Source organism: Equus przewalskii, chromosome 24, assembly GCF_037783145.1.
Source record: "Equus przewalskii isolate Varuska chromosome 24, EquPr2, whole genome shotgun sequence".
Classification (NCBI taxonomy): Eukaryota; Metazoa; Chordata; class Mammalia; order Perissodactyla; family Equidae; genus Equus; species Equus przewalskii.
The window spans coordinates 8,463,149-8,477,574 of record NC_091854.1 but is presented as its reverse complement, the minus strand read 5'-3'; the positions used below and the strand labels follow the sequence as shown (position 1 = coordinate 8,477,574).

At 35.6% G+C, this 14,426-nt stretch overlaps 1 protein-coding gene across 1 annotated transcript in view; it reads right to left on the bottom strand.

Annotated features, from left to right (window-relative positions):
• The window catches only part of HFM1 (helicase for meiosis 1), a 106,365-nt gene that overhangs the window by 22,611 nt on the left and 69,328 nt on the right, over positions 1-14,426 (bottom strand). Inside the window, exons 24-30 of the mRNA XM_070592760.1 lie at positions 13,422-13,519; positions 13,207-13,338; positions 10,594-10,679; positions 10,277-10,360; positions 10,006-10,163; positions 8,412-8,515; positions 7,800-7,946 (exon numbers count right to left, since the gene is read on the bottom strand). Coding sequence (XP_070448861.1) covers positions 7,800-7,946; positions 8,412-8,515; positions 10,006-10,163; positions 10,277-10,360; positions 10,594-10,679; positions 13,207-13,338; positions 13,422-13,519 — 809 coding nt within the window. The remainder of the gene's footprint in view (positions 1-7,799; positions 7,947-8,411; positions 8,516-10,005; positions 10,164-10,276; positions 10,361-10,593; positions 10,680-13,206; positions 13,339-13,421; positions 13,520-14,426) is intronic.

Genomic DNA, 14,426 nt, shown 5'->3' with positions numbered 1-14,426 from the left:
TACATCTAAAGGTATAATTGTGTATCTTTATTTGAGCATATATGAATTTGCACATAAGAACTGAATTATATAATTGGGATGTTCATAAGATTTGGGCTGATTGTGTACACACGTCTGTGAAGGGGATGTGTGAGTGTATGTATGTGCATGTGTGTAATAAAACATTATTTGTCTGATAGGAAGCATTTTTCTGTTTTCCACAGGGTTGTGCAGAATACGTGGGGAACTTTTGCCCTTATAAAAGGTTCATTCTAGTAGGAAGCATAGTAAACATCCCAACTATTTACTGCAGTTGCAAGTAACAGAAACAATGTAAGCTATTTTAAACAAAAAACAGGTGGTAGGTGGGGGGAATGTATTACATGAATACAGATTATTCACAATCCAAAAGCAGCACTGCAGCGAGGCATCAGGAAGGACTGGAAACCAAGAAATGGAACGTCATCAGAACTCTGGCTCAGGTGTTCTCACCTTTGCTTCTCTCTGTACCTCTGCTTTACTCTTCTCTTCCACAGTCCACCATCTGACAGCTCTGCGTTTATATTATCTCGGTGCAGTCCTAATTCTAAACTGTCTTTCTTAAACTAAGGTACTTCCTTCCTTCTGGGAATTTGGACTTAGGCCTGAATGAAAGAAGGTCACCTTGGTTCCTGATAATTTTGCTGTCAGGGAAACAGTGGCCAGAATGGAGGTCTGAGGAGAATGTAATATAAATAGAACAAACATAGCCTACTTCCGTGATGTGGGAGTCAATTCTAATAAAAAGGGGGTCATTGAAAGCTAGGCAGAAACCCTTCTTCCTTTTTTATATCCAAACACAAGGAAAATGGAAAGCACTTCCCTCTAAAATACAGTATAACATCAATAATGGTAACATTTAGAATGCACTTTATTAATTTACAAAACATTTTCACATACACTTTTTTCATTTTGTTTGCTTATTAACACAACCATTTAAGCAGGTATTCCCCCAATTTTATTCAACAGATACTTAATGAGGACGTACAGTGCACCACTTTCAAGATATTATATTTTGGAGGCAGAATGATAGGACATGCTGACATATTGGACAGGGAGTGAGGGAAAGGGAATAATCAAGAATGGCTCCTAGGTTACAGTCTTGAGCAACCTGGTGGATGAACAGATGGCAGTGCCACTAACTGAAATGAGGACTGGGAGAAAATACGTACAGCAGATGTAGGCTGGAGAAAGGGAGAAGAGATCATAGTTTGGATATGTTGAATTTTACTGGCCTAAGAAACATGCAAATGGAGATGTTCAGTATACCTCTTGATACGTAAGTGGCATTTAAAGTCACAAAAATGGATAAGATCACCTAGGAAAAGAATGTAGACAGAAAAAGGGAGGCCTGTGACTGAGTCTTAGATAACCCCAACATTTAGAAGTCAGAGAGCGGAAAAAGGGTTAGGAAAATACTATGAAAAAACAGCCTTTGAGAAAGAAGGCAAGTCAGGAAGAGTAGCGTCATGAAACATGTTTCATTTGCTCATTAAACACAACTATTTAAGCACGTATTTTAAGGGCAGGCTTAAAATTTTCTAAAAAGTGATCAGTGGCATTGAATACCAAGAAATACTGCTAAGAAATACTGCTAGCCTCATATTACCAATTTGGAAACTAAAGCTCAGAGAAATTGTAATTTGCAAAGATCACAAGAGGCAGTACATATCAGAGCCAAGATCAGAACCTACATTTCTAACTCAAGTGCTTTTTGTCTAACTTTTTATTTAAGTATATGTAAAAACTAAATTTTCCTTTTTGTCTTTTTATTTAAGTATATGTAGATATAGTAAATGTACAGCACAATGAATTCTCACATACTGAACACACTCTTGTAACCAATATCTAGATCATACAACAGAAAATCATCAGCACCCCCAAAAGCCAATCTTGTGCCCTCTTTCAGTCACCTCTGCCAAGAGTATCCCTTATCCTGACCTGTTTTCTCTCTCTCTTTCTTTTTGGTGAGGAAGACTGGCCCTGAGCTAACATCTGTACCAAACTTCCTCCATTTTGCATGTGGGATGCAGCCACACCATGGCTTGATGAGCGGTGTGTAAGTCTGCGCCCAGGATCCAAGCCTGTGAACCTCAGGTCATCGAAGCAGAGCACGCAAAGAGAAGCACTACACGACTGGGCCAGCCCCTGCTTACCCTGACTTTTAATAGCATAGATTAGTATATTGGTTTTCTAGGGTTGCCATAACAAAGCTCCATAAACTGGGTGGTTTAAAACAACAGAAATTTATTCATTTATGGTTCTGGAGGCTAAAAATCAGAAATCAAGCTGTTGGCGTGGACATCTTCCCTCTGAAACCTCTAGGGGAGGACCCTTCCTTTCCTCTTTTGGCTTCTGATAGCTCCAGGCATTCCTTAGCCTGTGGCAGCATAACTCCACAATCTCTGCCTCTGTCTTTGCATGGCTGCTTCTCTCTGGGTCTTGGTCTTCACACTGAGTTCTCCTCTCTGTGTCTGTGTATCTTTCCTCTGCTTATAAGGGCACCAGTCATACTGGATTAGGGTCCACTCTCATCCAATATGACCTCACTTTAACTTGACTACATCCGCAAAGACCCTATTTCCAAATAAGGTCACATTATTAGGTACCAGGGATTGGAATGTCAATGTGTGTTTTGGGGGGACACAATTCAACTCATAACAATATTACCCATTTTTGTAATTTATATAAATGGATTCATACAGTTTTACCCTTTTTGTGTCTGGCTTCTTTTGCTTAGCGTTATGTTAATGAAATCCATTTATATTTTTGTGTAGTCATAGGTCATTCATTCTCATTGCTCTATAGCAGGAGTTGGCAAACTATGGTCCATGGGCCAGCGACCTATGTTTTAAATAAAGTTTTATTGAAAAAAAAGTTTTATTGGAACACAGCCATGCCTATTCATCTATTTAGTGTCTATGGCTGCTTTTGAGCTACAGAGAAAGTTTCATAGTTGTGAAGGAGACCATATGGCCTACAAGCCTAAAATATTTACTATCTGGCCCTTTAAGAAAAAGTTTGTGGGGCCAGCCTGGTGGTGGTGCAGCCCTTAAGTTCACCCATTCCACTTTGGCGGCCTGGGATCCCGGGTGCAGACATGCCACCCCTTGGCAAGCCATGCTGTGGCAGGTGTTCTACATATAAAGTAGAGGAAGATGGGCATGGATGTTAGCTCAGGGCCAGTCTTCCTCAGCAAAAAGAGGAGGACTGGCGGCAGATGTTAGCTCAGGGCTAATCTTCCTCAAAAAAAAAAGAAAAAGAAAAAGTTTGCCAACCTCTGTAGAGTTCGAATAGGTCAATATACCACAATTTATTTGTCCATAGAACTGCTGATGTTCATTTGGCTGGTTTCTAGTTTAGGGCTAACGATAGTAGTACAATGAACATTCCACAATATGTCTTTTGGTGAACATATATGTACACTTCTGTTGGGTATACACCTAAAAGGGGAACTGTTGGCTCATAAATATGCATTCATTAAGCTTTAGTAAATAGCGCTGGTTTTTCAAAGTAGTTGCAGGAATTTATACTTATATTAGTGATGGGGAGTAATGATTGTTACACATCCTCATCTCATTGTAGATTAATTTTTATTCCTTCAATGTCTAATGAAGTTAAATACCCTTTCATATGTTCTTGACTGCTTGATATCCTCTATTTTGAAGTATCTGTTCAATCTTGTGCCCATTTTTCTAATACCTTATTTTTTAATAGACACAGGAGTTCTTCATATATTACATGTAATAATTCTTTGCCAGTCTATTAGTTTGCTAAGGCTGCCATAACAAAGTACCACAGACTAAGTGGCTTAAACAACAGAAATTTATTTTCTCACAATTTTTGAGGCTACAAGTCCAAGATCCACATGTCGGCAGGGTTGGCTTCTTCTGAGGCCCCTTTCCTTGGCTTACAGATGGCTGTCTCTCCATGTATCTTCACATGGTCTTCCCTCTGTGTGTGTCTGTGTCCCAATTTCCTCTTCTTGTAAGGATACCAGTCATATTGGACTACAACCCACCCTAACAACCTCACTTTAACTTAATTACCTTTTTACAGACTATCTCCAAATACAGTCACATTCTGAGGTACCGGAGGTTAGGAGTTCAACATATCAATTTTGGGAGGACACAATTCAGCCAATAACAGCTGTATTGTAATTTTTTTCTCACACTCTGTGGTTGTCTTTCTCTTTCTTAGTGGTGTCTTTTGATGAACAGAAGTTCTTAATTTTAACATAGTCAAATTCATCAAATGTTTTTATAGTTAGCATTTTTTGTGTCCTGTTTAAGAAATCTTCCCATCCAAGGTCTTGAAGATCTATTTTTTCTCCTAAAAGTTTTAATGTTTTCCTTTCACGTTTAAATAAGCCATATATTTGGAAATAAGTTTTGTGTAGAATGTGAGGTCAGGGTAAAGATACAATTTTTTCAATATGGACTCCACTTGATCTAACACCATTTTTTAAAAAGACCATCCTTTTTCCACTGCATGGCACAGTCACTTTCGTCATAAATAAATATCTGCAGGTACCCTTTTGGACTCTCATCTATTCCACTGGTTAATGCGTCTATCTTATACTTATATTACACTCTCCTAATATCTATTGTTTAATAACATCTTGCTATCTATCTAGTAAAGCAAGTTGTCCGGTTTTGTTTTTCTTCTTCAAATTTACCTTGACTGTTCTTGTTCTTTTGAATTCTCATGTGAATTTTACCATCAGTTTGTTGTTTCAGAAAAAAGGAAAAGAAAACCCTGCTGGGATTGGGATTGTACTGAATTTAAAGATTAATTTGGGGAGAACTGACACATTTACAATATTAAATCCTCTATTTGAATCCACCTTTATAATATTAACCTCCACTATTTGAAGCAGCTACAGAGCTGCTTCACTCTATTTATATAGTTAATTATCAGACGTATAGTCTTGCCTCTCTGCAGGTCTCCTAATTTCTCATTGTATACAGACATTGTGTCTGTAGATTCCAGGTTATGCTACATTCCACCAGAGAGGGTTTCCTTTTTCTCCGTCAGGCAAACATGTGAGGGGTTGATCACATAAACCCCTTTCCAGGGCATGGCCTGCCAAGGCTTTTAATTAAGAACCAACGGGTCTTTGACTTTTCAGCCCTAGATTGGTTCTCTCCTCTCCAGAATTTTAGTTTCTTCAATCTGCTTTCACAGATATCCTAAAAATTATCATTTTTATAACTTATATAGGCTTTTATAGTTGTTGCTGTGGGACCACTGGCCTGCCCCAAACTACTGCATTTTACCCAGAAATGGAAGCTCTTCTGTGTTCTTTAAAGAGGAAGAGGTGAGTGCTCATGAGCTCACAGAACAGTTCTATACGTGCTCTTCCTGCCATCCTTCACTGCAGTTACTATTTATCAGAACTACCAATACCATTCAGAGCATGACTGCCTAGGGTACTTTGGTAGGAGTTGTTGTTCTCACATTCCCCAATACCTGTTAACTGCTCCCCTTTCTGGGCCAAGGGAGTGAAAACAGAACCAAATTAATGAGGAAGAGCTGGATGATAGACTGCCTGTGCCTCAAGCATTAACATTTAGTGTTTGTTTTATAGATCTGACTATGGAATCATGTAAATATTTTAGATTACTATAAAAAAAACCTTAAAAACTATTCTAACAATATAAAATAAATTAAATACAAAACAAAAATTAAAAGAATACACGTATACACTTGGTGGCACAGCCACACATAGAAGACCTATTCCAAGCGATTTTAAAACAGAGTAATTTGATTATACATGCCTATTGAGATCCTTCTAAAAATATTTGCAAAAAAATCTTAAACTATTTTTAATAATCACATTAAGAGTGGTAGTTTGGTGTTGTTATTCTGATTCTATCTCTTATGTGTATAAAGGGGAATAAAGAAAATTAGTGTCATTCTATCATTTTTGGAATCATTGAAAACCAAATTTCTCAGCATGGCAGAAAGGAGAAACAGATAATTAAGTTTAAGGATAAGCCCTGTAGCCCTGAATTTGATTTCAACATTTAAGTATGAATTAATTATGTATATCTTTAAAAACAAAAAAAAATCACATATTTCCTAATTCTGTACATCCAAGCAATAATGGCATCCAACTCAGTGGCAATGAGCTCCCCTAGTACACAGACTGTGATATTATAAAACTATTTATCATGAAAAGAAACAAAGGATCCTTGGAGAAAAGGCCTAGTACAGGTCTGGGGCTAGAAATCTACAAGACAAGCCTGTAACCTCATATCACCCCACACAGCAAGGAAACTGTCAAAACTACTAGCGACGTATCAAATGGATTCAGGAGCCAATCTGGTGTTTCTAGATGGTATCAAGATGATATATCTATAACATTTATAAGATAGTTAGCAATATGAACATTAACTCACTACTAGATGATATTAGTTACTATAGATCCTTCTCAACTTATGATGGAATTATGCCCTGATAAATCCATCGTAAATTGAAAATATAAATTGAAAATGCATTTAATACACCTAACCTACCGAACATCATAACTTAGCCCAGCCTACCTTAAATGTGCTCAGAACACTTACATTACCCTACAGTTGGGCAAAATCATCTAACACAAAGCCTATTTTACAATAAAGTGTTGAATATCTCATGTAACTTATGAATACTGTACTGAAATTGAAAAACAGAATGGGTATATGGCTATAGAATGGTTGTAAGGGTTTCAGTCGTTTACCCTCGTGACTGTGAGGCTGACTGAAAGTTGTGGCTCGCTGCTGCCACCCAGCATCATGAGACTATCGGTATCGTACTGCATATCGCCAGCTCCAGAAAAGACCAAAATTCAAAATTCGAAGTATGGTTTTTACTGAATTCGTATTGCTTTCACACTATCGTAAAGTTGAAAAATCTTAAGTTGAACCATCGTAAGTCAGGGACTGCCTGTATTAGCTTTTTGTGTATAAGAGTAAAGCAGTTAGGATTTTTTTCTTAAATCTTTACCATTTACAAATAAATACTGAAACATTTACAGAGGAAATAATATATCTGATTTTCTTCAAAATATAGAAGGGGAAAACTGAAGAGAGGTATAGATGAAACAATATCAGCCATGAGTTGATAACTGTTTAAGGTGGGTGCTGAGTAGATGAGTGTTCATTATACTCTTCTGTCTACTTCTGTGTATGTCTGAAATGTCCCACAATGAAAAAAAATTTTAAGTTCATTGTCACCTGGTTTGCCTTATCGAATCTGTAAATTCTTATACATCACTTACTCTCCCTCTGACAGTGGCCCTAAGAATGGAGTAGAGGGGTCGGCTCCGTGGCCAAGTGGTTGGGTTCACACTCTCTGCTTTTGTAGCCCAGGGTTTAGCCAGTTCGGATCCTGAGCGCAGACATGGCACTGCTCATCAGGCCATGTTGAGGCGGCATCCCACATGCCACATCTAGAAGGACCCACAACTAAAGTATACAACTATGTACTGGAGGGATTTGGGGAGAAAAAGCAATTAAAAAAAAAAAGATGATAAAAAAATGGAGTGGGTATGAAAAAGGGGAAATGTATATCAAAAAACTAGTCAAATCATTTCTGCTCCAAATAGCACCCTAATTTGACAAATATTAACTATAAGAGAGAATTCCTATTATATATTATTAATGCAATCATTATGAAGCCTAAACATCTAATTCTAGAGTATCCACAATCTGAGTGAAACCGGACTATAACAGTGATGCTCCTCCCTAGCCATTTCTTTGCTTTAATGCAAAAGAGAAATAAATATAGCTATTTACCTTTATTGGATCCTACGACAGTAGATCCATCTGAATGTGCAGAATGGGAAATCTCTGTTTCTGATTTTTTTCGAATAATTATTTGATTTCCAAACCTCTTGGGTCCTAAATAAAAGACTGTAAATTTCTGCTGAATATCAAGTCCAACTGGAATAACAAAAAAGTATACAGGCACTTATTTAAATCATATAATTCTATACATGAGACCATTTATTTGTTTTCATATCTCTTATATTTTTATACCTTTTTGAGCTAGAAGGGCTAACAAGTCCAGGAAATAAAAATGCAAAAAATGTATATAACAAATGAAAATTAATGCATCTATCATCATAAAAATAAAAATCAATGTTTCTACAATAATTAAAATTTATCATGGAAAATAATAAATCTATAAATTAACAGATAAAATTCTAATTTTGTTATCCTAGTCCATGCTATCTTTACACACCTAAATACATGAAGCTTCCTTTAAAATTATTCATATTACTTAAATAAATTACTTTGACACAATATCATTTATAATGTTTTTCTGATCCAGCATAAAGGAAATAACTTTTAAATTATTTTACCAAATTTTTTACATTCATGTCTTCATTAATTCAATGAACTTACCATATTCAGAACTAATTAAATTTATGCTAAGATCTTCAGATTTAAGAGCTCTCTTCACATCAACCTTTTTAACCCAATTTCCAGCTTTTAGCAAAACAGAATCCCTGAAAAAGAGTAATACATTGTTTAAATAGTGATCCAAACACTAAATGAAATAATATATTAATCTTCAAGGGCTAATTAATCCTAAGATAGGTCCTATCTGATGTCTGAAACCAGTACTGAAAACTACTTTCCCCAAATTCTGAGGAGGGAGAAATGGAGTATCAGTGGAGCTACCGCGACCATAATTTTCTTAACTACTTGTTGACCCAGCAGCTGATGCCAAGTTGCACTGACTCATTTCAGGCCCACCTCATCACAGAGTTGCTATCAATAACCCATAAATCTGCCCCTAAATCATACCACTTTAAAATGGCTATACATAAGTTACATGGATTTGTGAGAACTTCAATAGTATCTTTAAAATTGCTATGAAATAGTTTGCATCTAATAATATCACAAACAAACCAGCAACCAATTTTGTGATTGAACTTATTTTATTATTTTAGTCTCATATAGTCAAGGCCGTCATTAGATTTAGTTGTCAGAGAAAGTACGGATTCATACAATGATATATTCTCTATAAGAGAGTCATAGCTGTTTGCAGGAGAGTAGTCACCAGTGAAAGGGATATCCTGTCAGTCACTGCAGTCCCTTCAGGAACCTTGTATGGGACATTTTAGGAAGGTATTTTCCAGTACACTGGCAACAATTAGGAGATTCCTATTTCAGAGGCACTGCCATTCCTGAACTTACAAGTACAGTAATATGGTTAGGAGCATAGGCTCTGGAGTCAGAATGCTTGGGTTCAAACCTAGACTTTGCTATAAACTACCTATATGACCTTGGACAAACTGATGAAACTCTTTTGGTCTCAATTTCCTCCGCTATAAAATGTAGGTAATGATAGCACCTGTCTCATGCAAGGATTAAACAGTTCAATACTTGGAATTTATGAAGTGCTCAAAAAATATTAGCTATAGCTATAACTGATATCCTTAGTTTGCTTATGACATCCTGGGAAAAAATAATAGTGTTAGAAAGAAGGCTGAAGTAAGAATTATAGAATGGATGCTAGAGAACTAGGTACAAGGGAAGGTACCTCTTATATATTTGATCTGATTGCCTGGATCCTACAATGGAGCTATAGTCATTTAGATTTTAATTTGGAAGTAGAAGATATATTTTTAAGTGACTGGGAGGAAGATTACACTCAAACTGTTGCAAGGTCGTGGATGACTGGAGAAAAGCAACAAAATAAAGTTCAGCAATAGTGGACTTCAGTTACTTCTAAAGGTCATCTATTCATTTGTTTCAAACCATAGCGATAGATTTTACACTGTTCATTTGAGTACTCAACATAACAATCTAAAACAACAGACCCAATGTTAATATCTTCTTTAACAGACAGCTACAGAAACTACCCCATTATAGTGTCAGGAAAATGTAATTTAACTGATCCCACAGTGATATTATTACTCTTTTGCTCAGCAAAATTTTTATTTTATAATATATGCTTAGAAATAAAATCAAATAGAAATTTCACACTTACATAATTTTGTGCTTAAAAACCACTTGATTATCTGCATCACCTATGATTAAGGTAACATAGTGAGAATCTGGTGCTGTCCTTTTAGTCTGTAGCTGTTCAAAGTTTCTTAATATAATGGTCACTAATATTTCTGCCATAGTATCACTATATCTTGCAATCTTTAAAAAAGGATAGGCATAAAAAGTGTTAAAAATAACCTTACTACACAGCTCCAAGTCAGCTATATTCCTGAAAAGCCAATCAAAATATATAAAAACCAGAAAACATTTACCTGTTCCACTTCAAGTTCATATTTTGGAAGATACATCACTGTTTCTTTTATCTGAGTTCCAAAAGGGGGATGTCTATTTAAAATCTAAAAATATTTATATCATTATATTCTTACCACAGTACTAAAAATTCTTTCAGTAAAATATTTTTTAGAGTCAACAGTTTTAATAATGTTTAATACCCAAAACCTTAAGTTAAAATACTTACGACTAAGAGAAGGAAGATCAATTTTTTAGCAGAAATAATGATATAAAAGCTAGGCTTTAGAATTCTTAGATAGAATTCAGATAACACTAGGAATAAGTGAATATTAAATACCAGTTCAAGTTCCCTTGCATCTGTTTCTTCTATTTTTTTAAAGGAAGTCAAACCTGCATTTACCATTGCATTCGACAATGTTATACCTGTGGAAAATTAATCAAATAGCAGTTTTTAAACAATCCATTTTAAACTATATCTATGCTTAAATATTTAATAACTACATTAGTAAAAAAGAAATTTTAAAGATCCAGACTAATAACTAATTTTTAAAGTTTTAAAAAAATGTTTTCAGCTGGATTATTTGGGCTCTGTCATTCAACTGTTCACATTTTTTTTTCAAACTGAAATAAAACATGCATTTGATTTCTAAAACAAAGAGGAACTCTTTGGTTTACATGACAACTCATCTCTTAGCTTTACCATATGTCATCCATAGAGCAAGTACCAAGAGACACCTACTGTTATACTCAGGGTTGAAAAAAAGGCAACACGAATCGGGTATGGGAATACTGTCTTCATGAAGCTATGGCTCTCTAAGCATTTCTGTTTTAGAGATAGAATTCTCTCTATGTTTCTGTACCTAAATCAGATAGTTTTACTCTTCTGCCTAAAATTTCCACTGCCTTTCCATTACTAAAGTGACAAGTTCCTTACTATGGCCAAACTCCCTTACCTATATGACTTGACCACAGCCTACTTCTCCCATTTAATTTCCTACCATTCTCCTCTTGCTGACTACTCTCCAGCTACACTGGCTTTAATTTTGTTCCTTAAATACATCAAGTTCACTTCCATCTTTGGACCTTTTCTTTTTCTTTATACTTTAAGAAACTGGAGTTTAAAATTCTTACACTCGTATGAATGAATTTAACCCAATCCTGAAATAGAAAATATTGTCAGAAGCATAAAATTCCAAAATATTACCACCTTGTCTAAGGCACACATATTACTCACTGGTAAGGGTATGACACTCCTGTTTCCTTATTCATATCTTTAATTATTATTCATTATTCACTATAATCTATACTTAAGGCGCAATTGATATTCATAATTCCTTAATGTTCGTTTTCATTTTCCCTCAAAACTTTTCCTGACTTTTAATTTTTTAGTTTATAAACATTGTTGAAAATCAATTTGTATTCATTATTTTTTTCCTTATGATCAATAAGAACTTAGATTTGCATCTTTGTTTGGATTCTCTCACTTTTCTAGTATATGAATTTTGCTGGGCAATATTTGCTTCTTTCTGTTTAGCTATACTGAGTAAGTGTGAAAAAACACACCTAGTGTTCAGCAATTTGGAACAGATAGAATGCAACAGATGCCCAGACTGACAATATCCTAGAAAGTCAGAATGACTGACTTTTTCAAGTATAATGAAACTTTTACTAGTAATCATTTAATCTAATTTCAAAATTTTCTCTAAGCTTCTATTTTCTAAATGTTGTATGACATGCGTTTCCCAATGCAGAACTCTTGTGCTTGTGGATGGGTGTGGCATTTGCTTTGCCAGGACTTCTGTAGCAAGGTGAGTCTTTACATCAGAAATCTCTCCTCCACTTTGACCTTACTTTCACCAGCCAATCCCCACCTTCACCCCAGCTCCCAGGACTGGTCAGCCCTCTGCCACTCCACTGAGTTCAAACTTAAAGGAAATAAAATGTAGGACTTCCTCACAAAATAGTTGGAGATCTTCATTCAAGGAATAATAAAACAATCCCTAATGACCCATTAGATAATTTTTTTAAAGAATTTATTTTCCTTTTTCTCCCCAAAGCCCCCCAGGAGATAGTTGTATATTCTAGTTGTGAGTGCCCCTGGTTGTGCTATGTGGGATGCCACCTCAGCATGGCCTGACGAGCAGTGCTATGTCTGCACCCAGGATCTGAACCAGCGAAACACTGGGCTGCCAAAGCAAAGCACAAAAACCCAACCACCCAGCCACAGGGCTGGCCCCTAGGTAATTTTTTAACATCCCCAAGATGCATATAAAATCGTAAAGATAAAAGGCTGTCAGTCATAGGATAACAACTCTCCTTTTAGAGTTCTAGCCATCTAAGAAGGAGTAGGGTCATAAAGCCAAAGGCACCAAACTGGAAAACCCCAGAGTCCTTTAGTCATATTCCAGTCTTTGTAATTGGCATCCTCTAGAGTTTTTCAGTTCAAACCCTTAGCTAAATCCCAATAGACAGGAAATATTTAGGCACAATCTTTTGTCTGTAGAATCTCAATGAAGATCATTACTAATACTCTAGTTATTGAAATAAAGAGAAAAAGTTAAGATATAAAGTGACATAATTTTCTACAATGAACTAGGAATGGCCAGGATTGCTAGCTCTGTACCTTGTCATTGAGATCAAAACAAAATAGTCATAAAAGTGGAAGAGAGAGTAACACATAGTGACCTAAGTACTAAAACAAAATTTCACTCTTGGTTTGAGAACAAATTTTAAAATAAGAGCATTAATTTTTATTAGGTTTTCCAATTGATTTCAAATGGAATCCTTTAAGCAGGAGCCAAAAAAATCAGATTTTCAAGAGAACTACAGTACCTTATTTAGGCCTACAAACATTTTTTTCCTTAAAGAATCATATAATAATTTTCCAAACAGTGAAATAAAAAATGATTCGCAGACACTGACAAACTGCCTGCCTGTATTCAGTACCTACCGATTTTCTCCAACTGTTTGGATACATGCAGAGAGTTCTCCCAAAGTTTACATCTAAAACATTTCGTTAAAATCAAACTGTTCAACAGTACAGCAAACTTCTTTTCTTGAATAGCCACAAAATCTGACAACCCTAAAACAAAAGTTTCCAGTGTTAAATCTAGTATACTAGTTTACTGGAAAAATATTGAAAAATCCATTAATCCTGTAACATACATCTTGTAATTCGTGAGCCATTTCTGAAAATCTTTGAGGTGTCTTGTGTCAAAGCAAAGTCTTGTATGGGAATGCATCCTAGCTGAGCCTGAATAAGACTGAGGGAAAGAAGAAATTTCATTTTAAATTTCCTTTTAAAAATTATTATCTCACAGTATTTGACATCACTGACTGAAGTGTCTCTTCTTAAAATTCCTCTCAGCCCTGATTTCCGTGACACTAGATGATTCTGTTCATTATTGTTGCAAGTCATTGTTGACTTCTTTTTCCCTACCTCTATAAGTCCAGTTCTTATTTCTCTACTCTTCTCTATTCACTCAACCTTTCTTTCTCTCAAAAATCTCATTTCTTCTCAAGATTATGATTATAATCTCTAGATTGATAAATGTCAAATGCTTACAGAGTACTTTCACTTAGACAGTTTCTTTAATCTCAACACATCTAAAATTGTCATATTCTCCTCCAAAACAGTTCTGCCTTTTGGCTCTGTATAGGTGTTATAGAAAAACAATACAATTTGTATAATCAACAAATATTTATTAAGTGCCTACTGAGTGACAAGTATAGTGTTAGGTGCTGAGGATTCTGTTCAACACATGAAGGTTGGTAGCATATTAGTTGATTATCAGAAACCAGCAGTTGCTTGGCTGCAAAATTTGAGGGGTGGAGGGTAAGAAGGGAGAAAAGGAGTTACCATCCATCGTGCCTACTATATCCCAGGTTCTTTTCTACCTGCTTTGCCTGTTTACTCACCTAACCAGACACTAATATGCAAATCACCCTATGGATCCAAATAGAATTATTAGACATGTATTACTCTCCTGGGGGTCTCCTTATAAGACCAAAAATAGTCAGGTATACAAAAAGAAACTGTAAAATAGTTATATTTTATGGTTTAGTTTTAGCAGATGATATGTGAAAACAGAAAGAAGCAACCAACTCATTTCTCAGAATGGGTGGATATAGCTAAAACTATAGATTAACTACTTCTTTAGGCTATAGTAA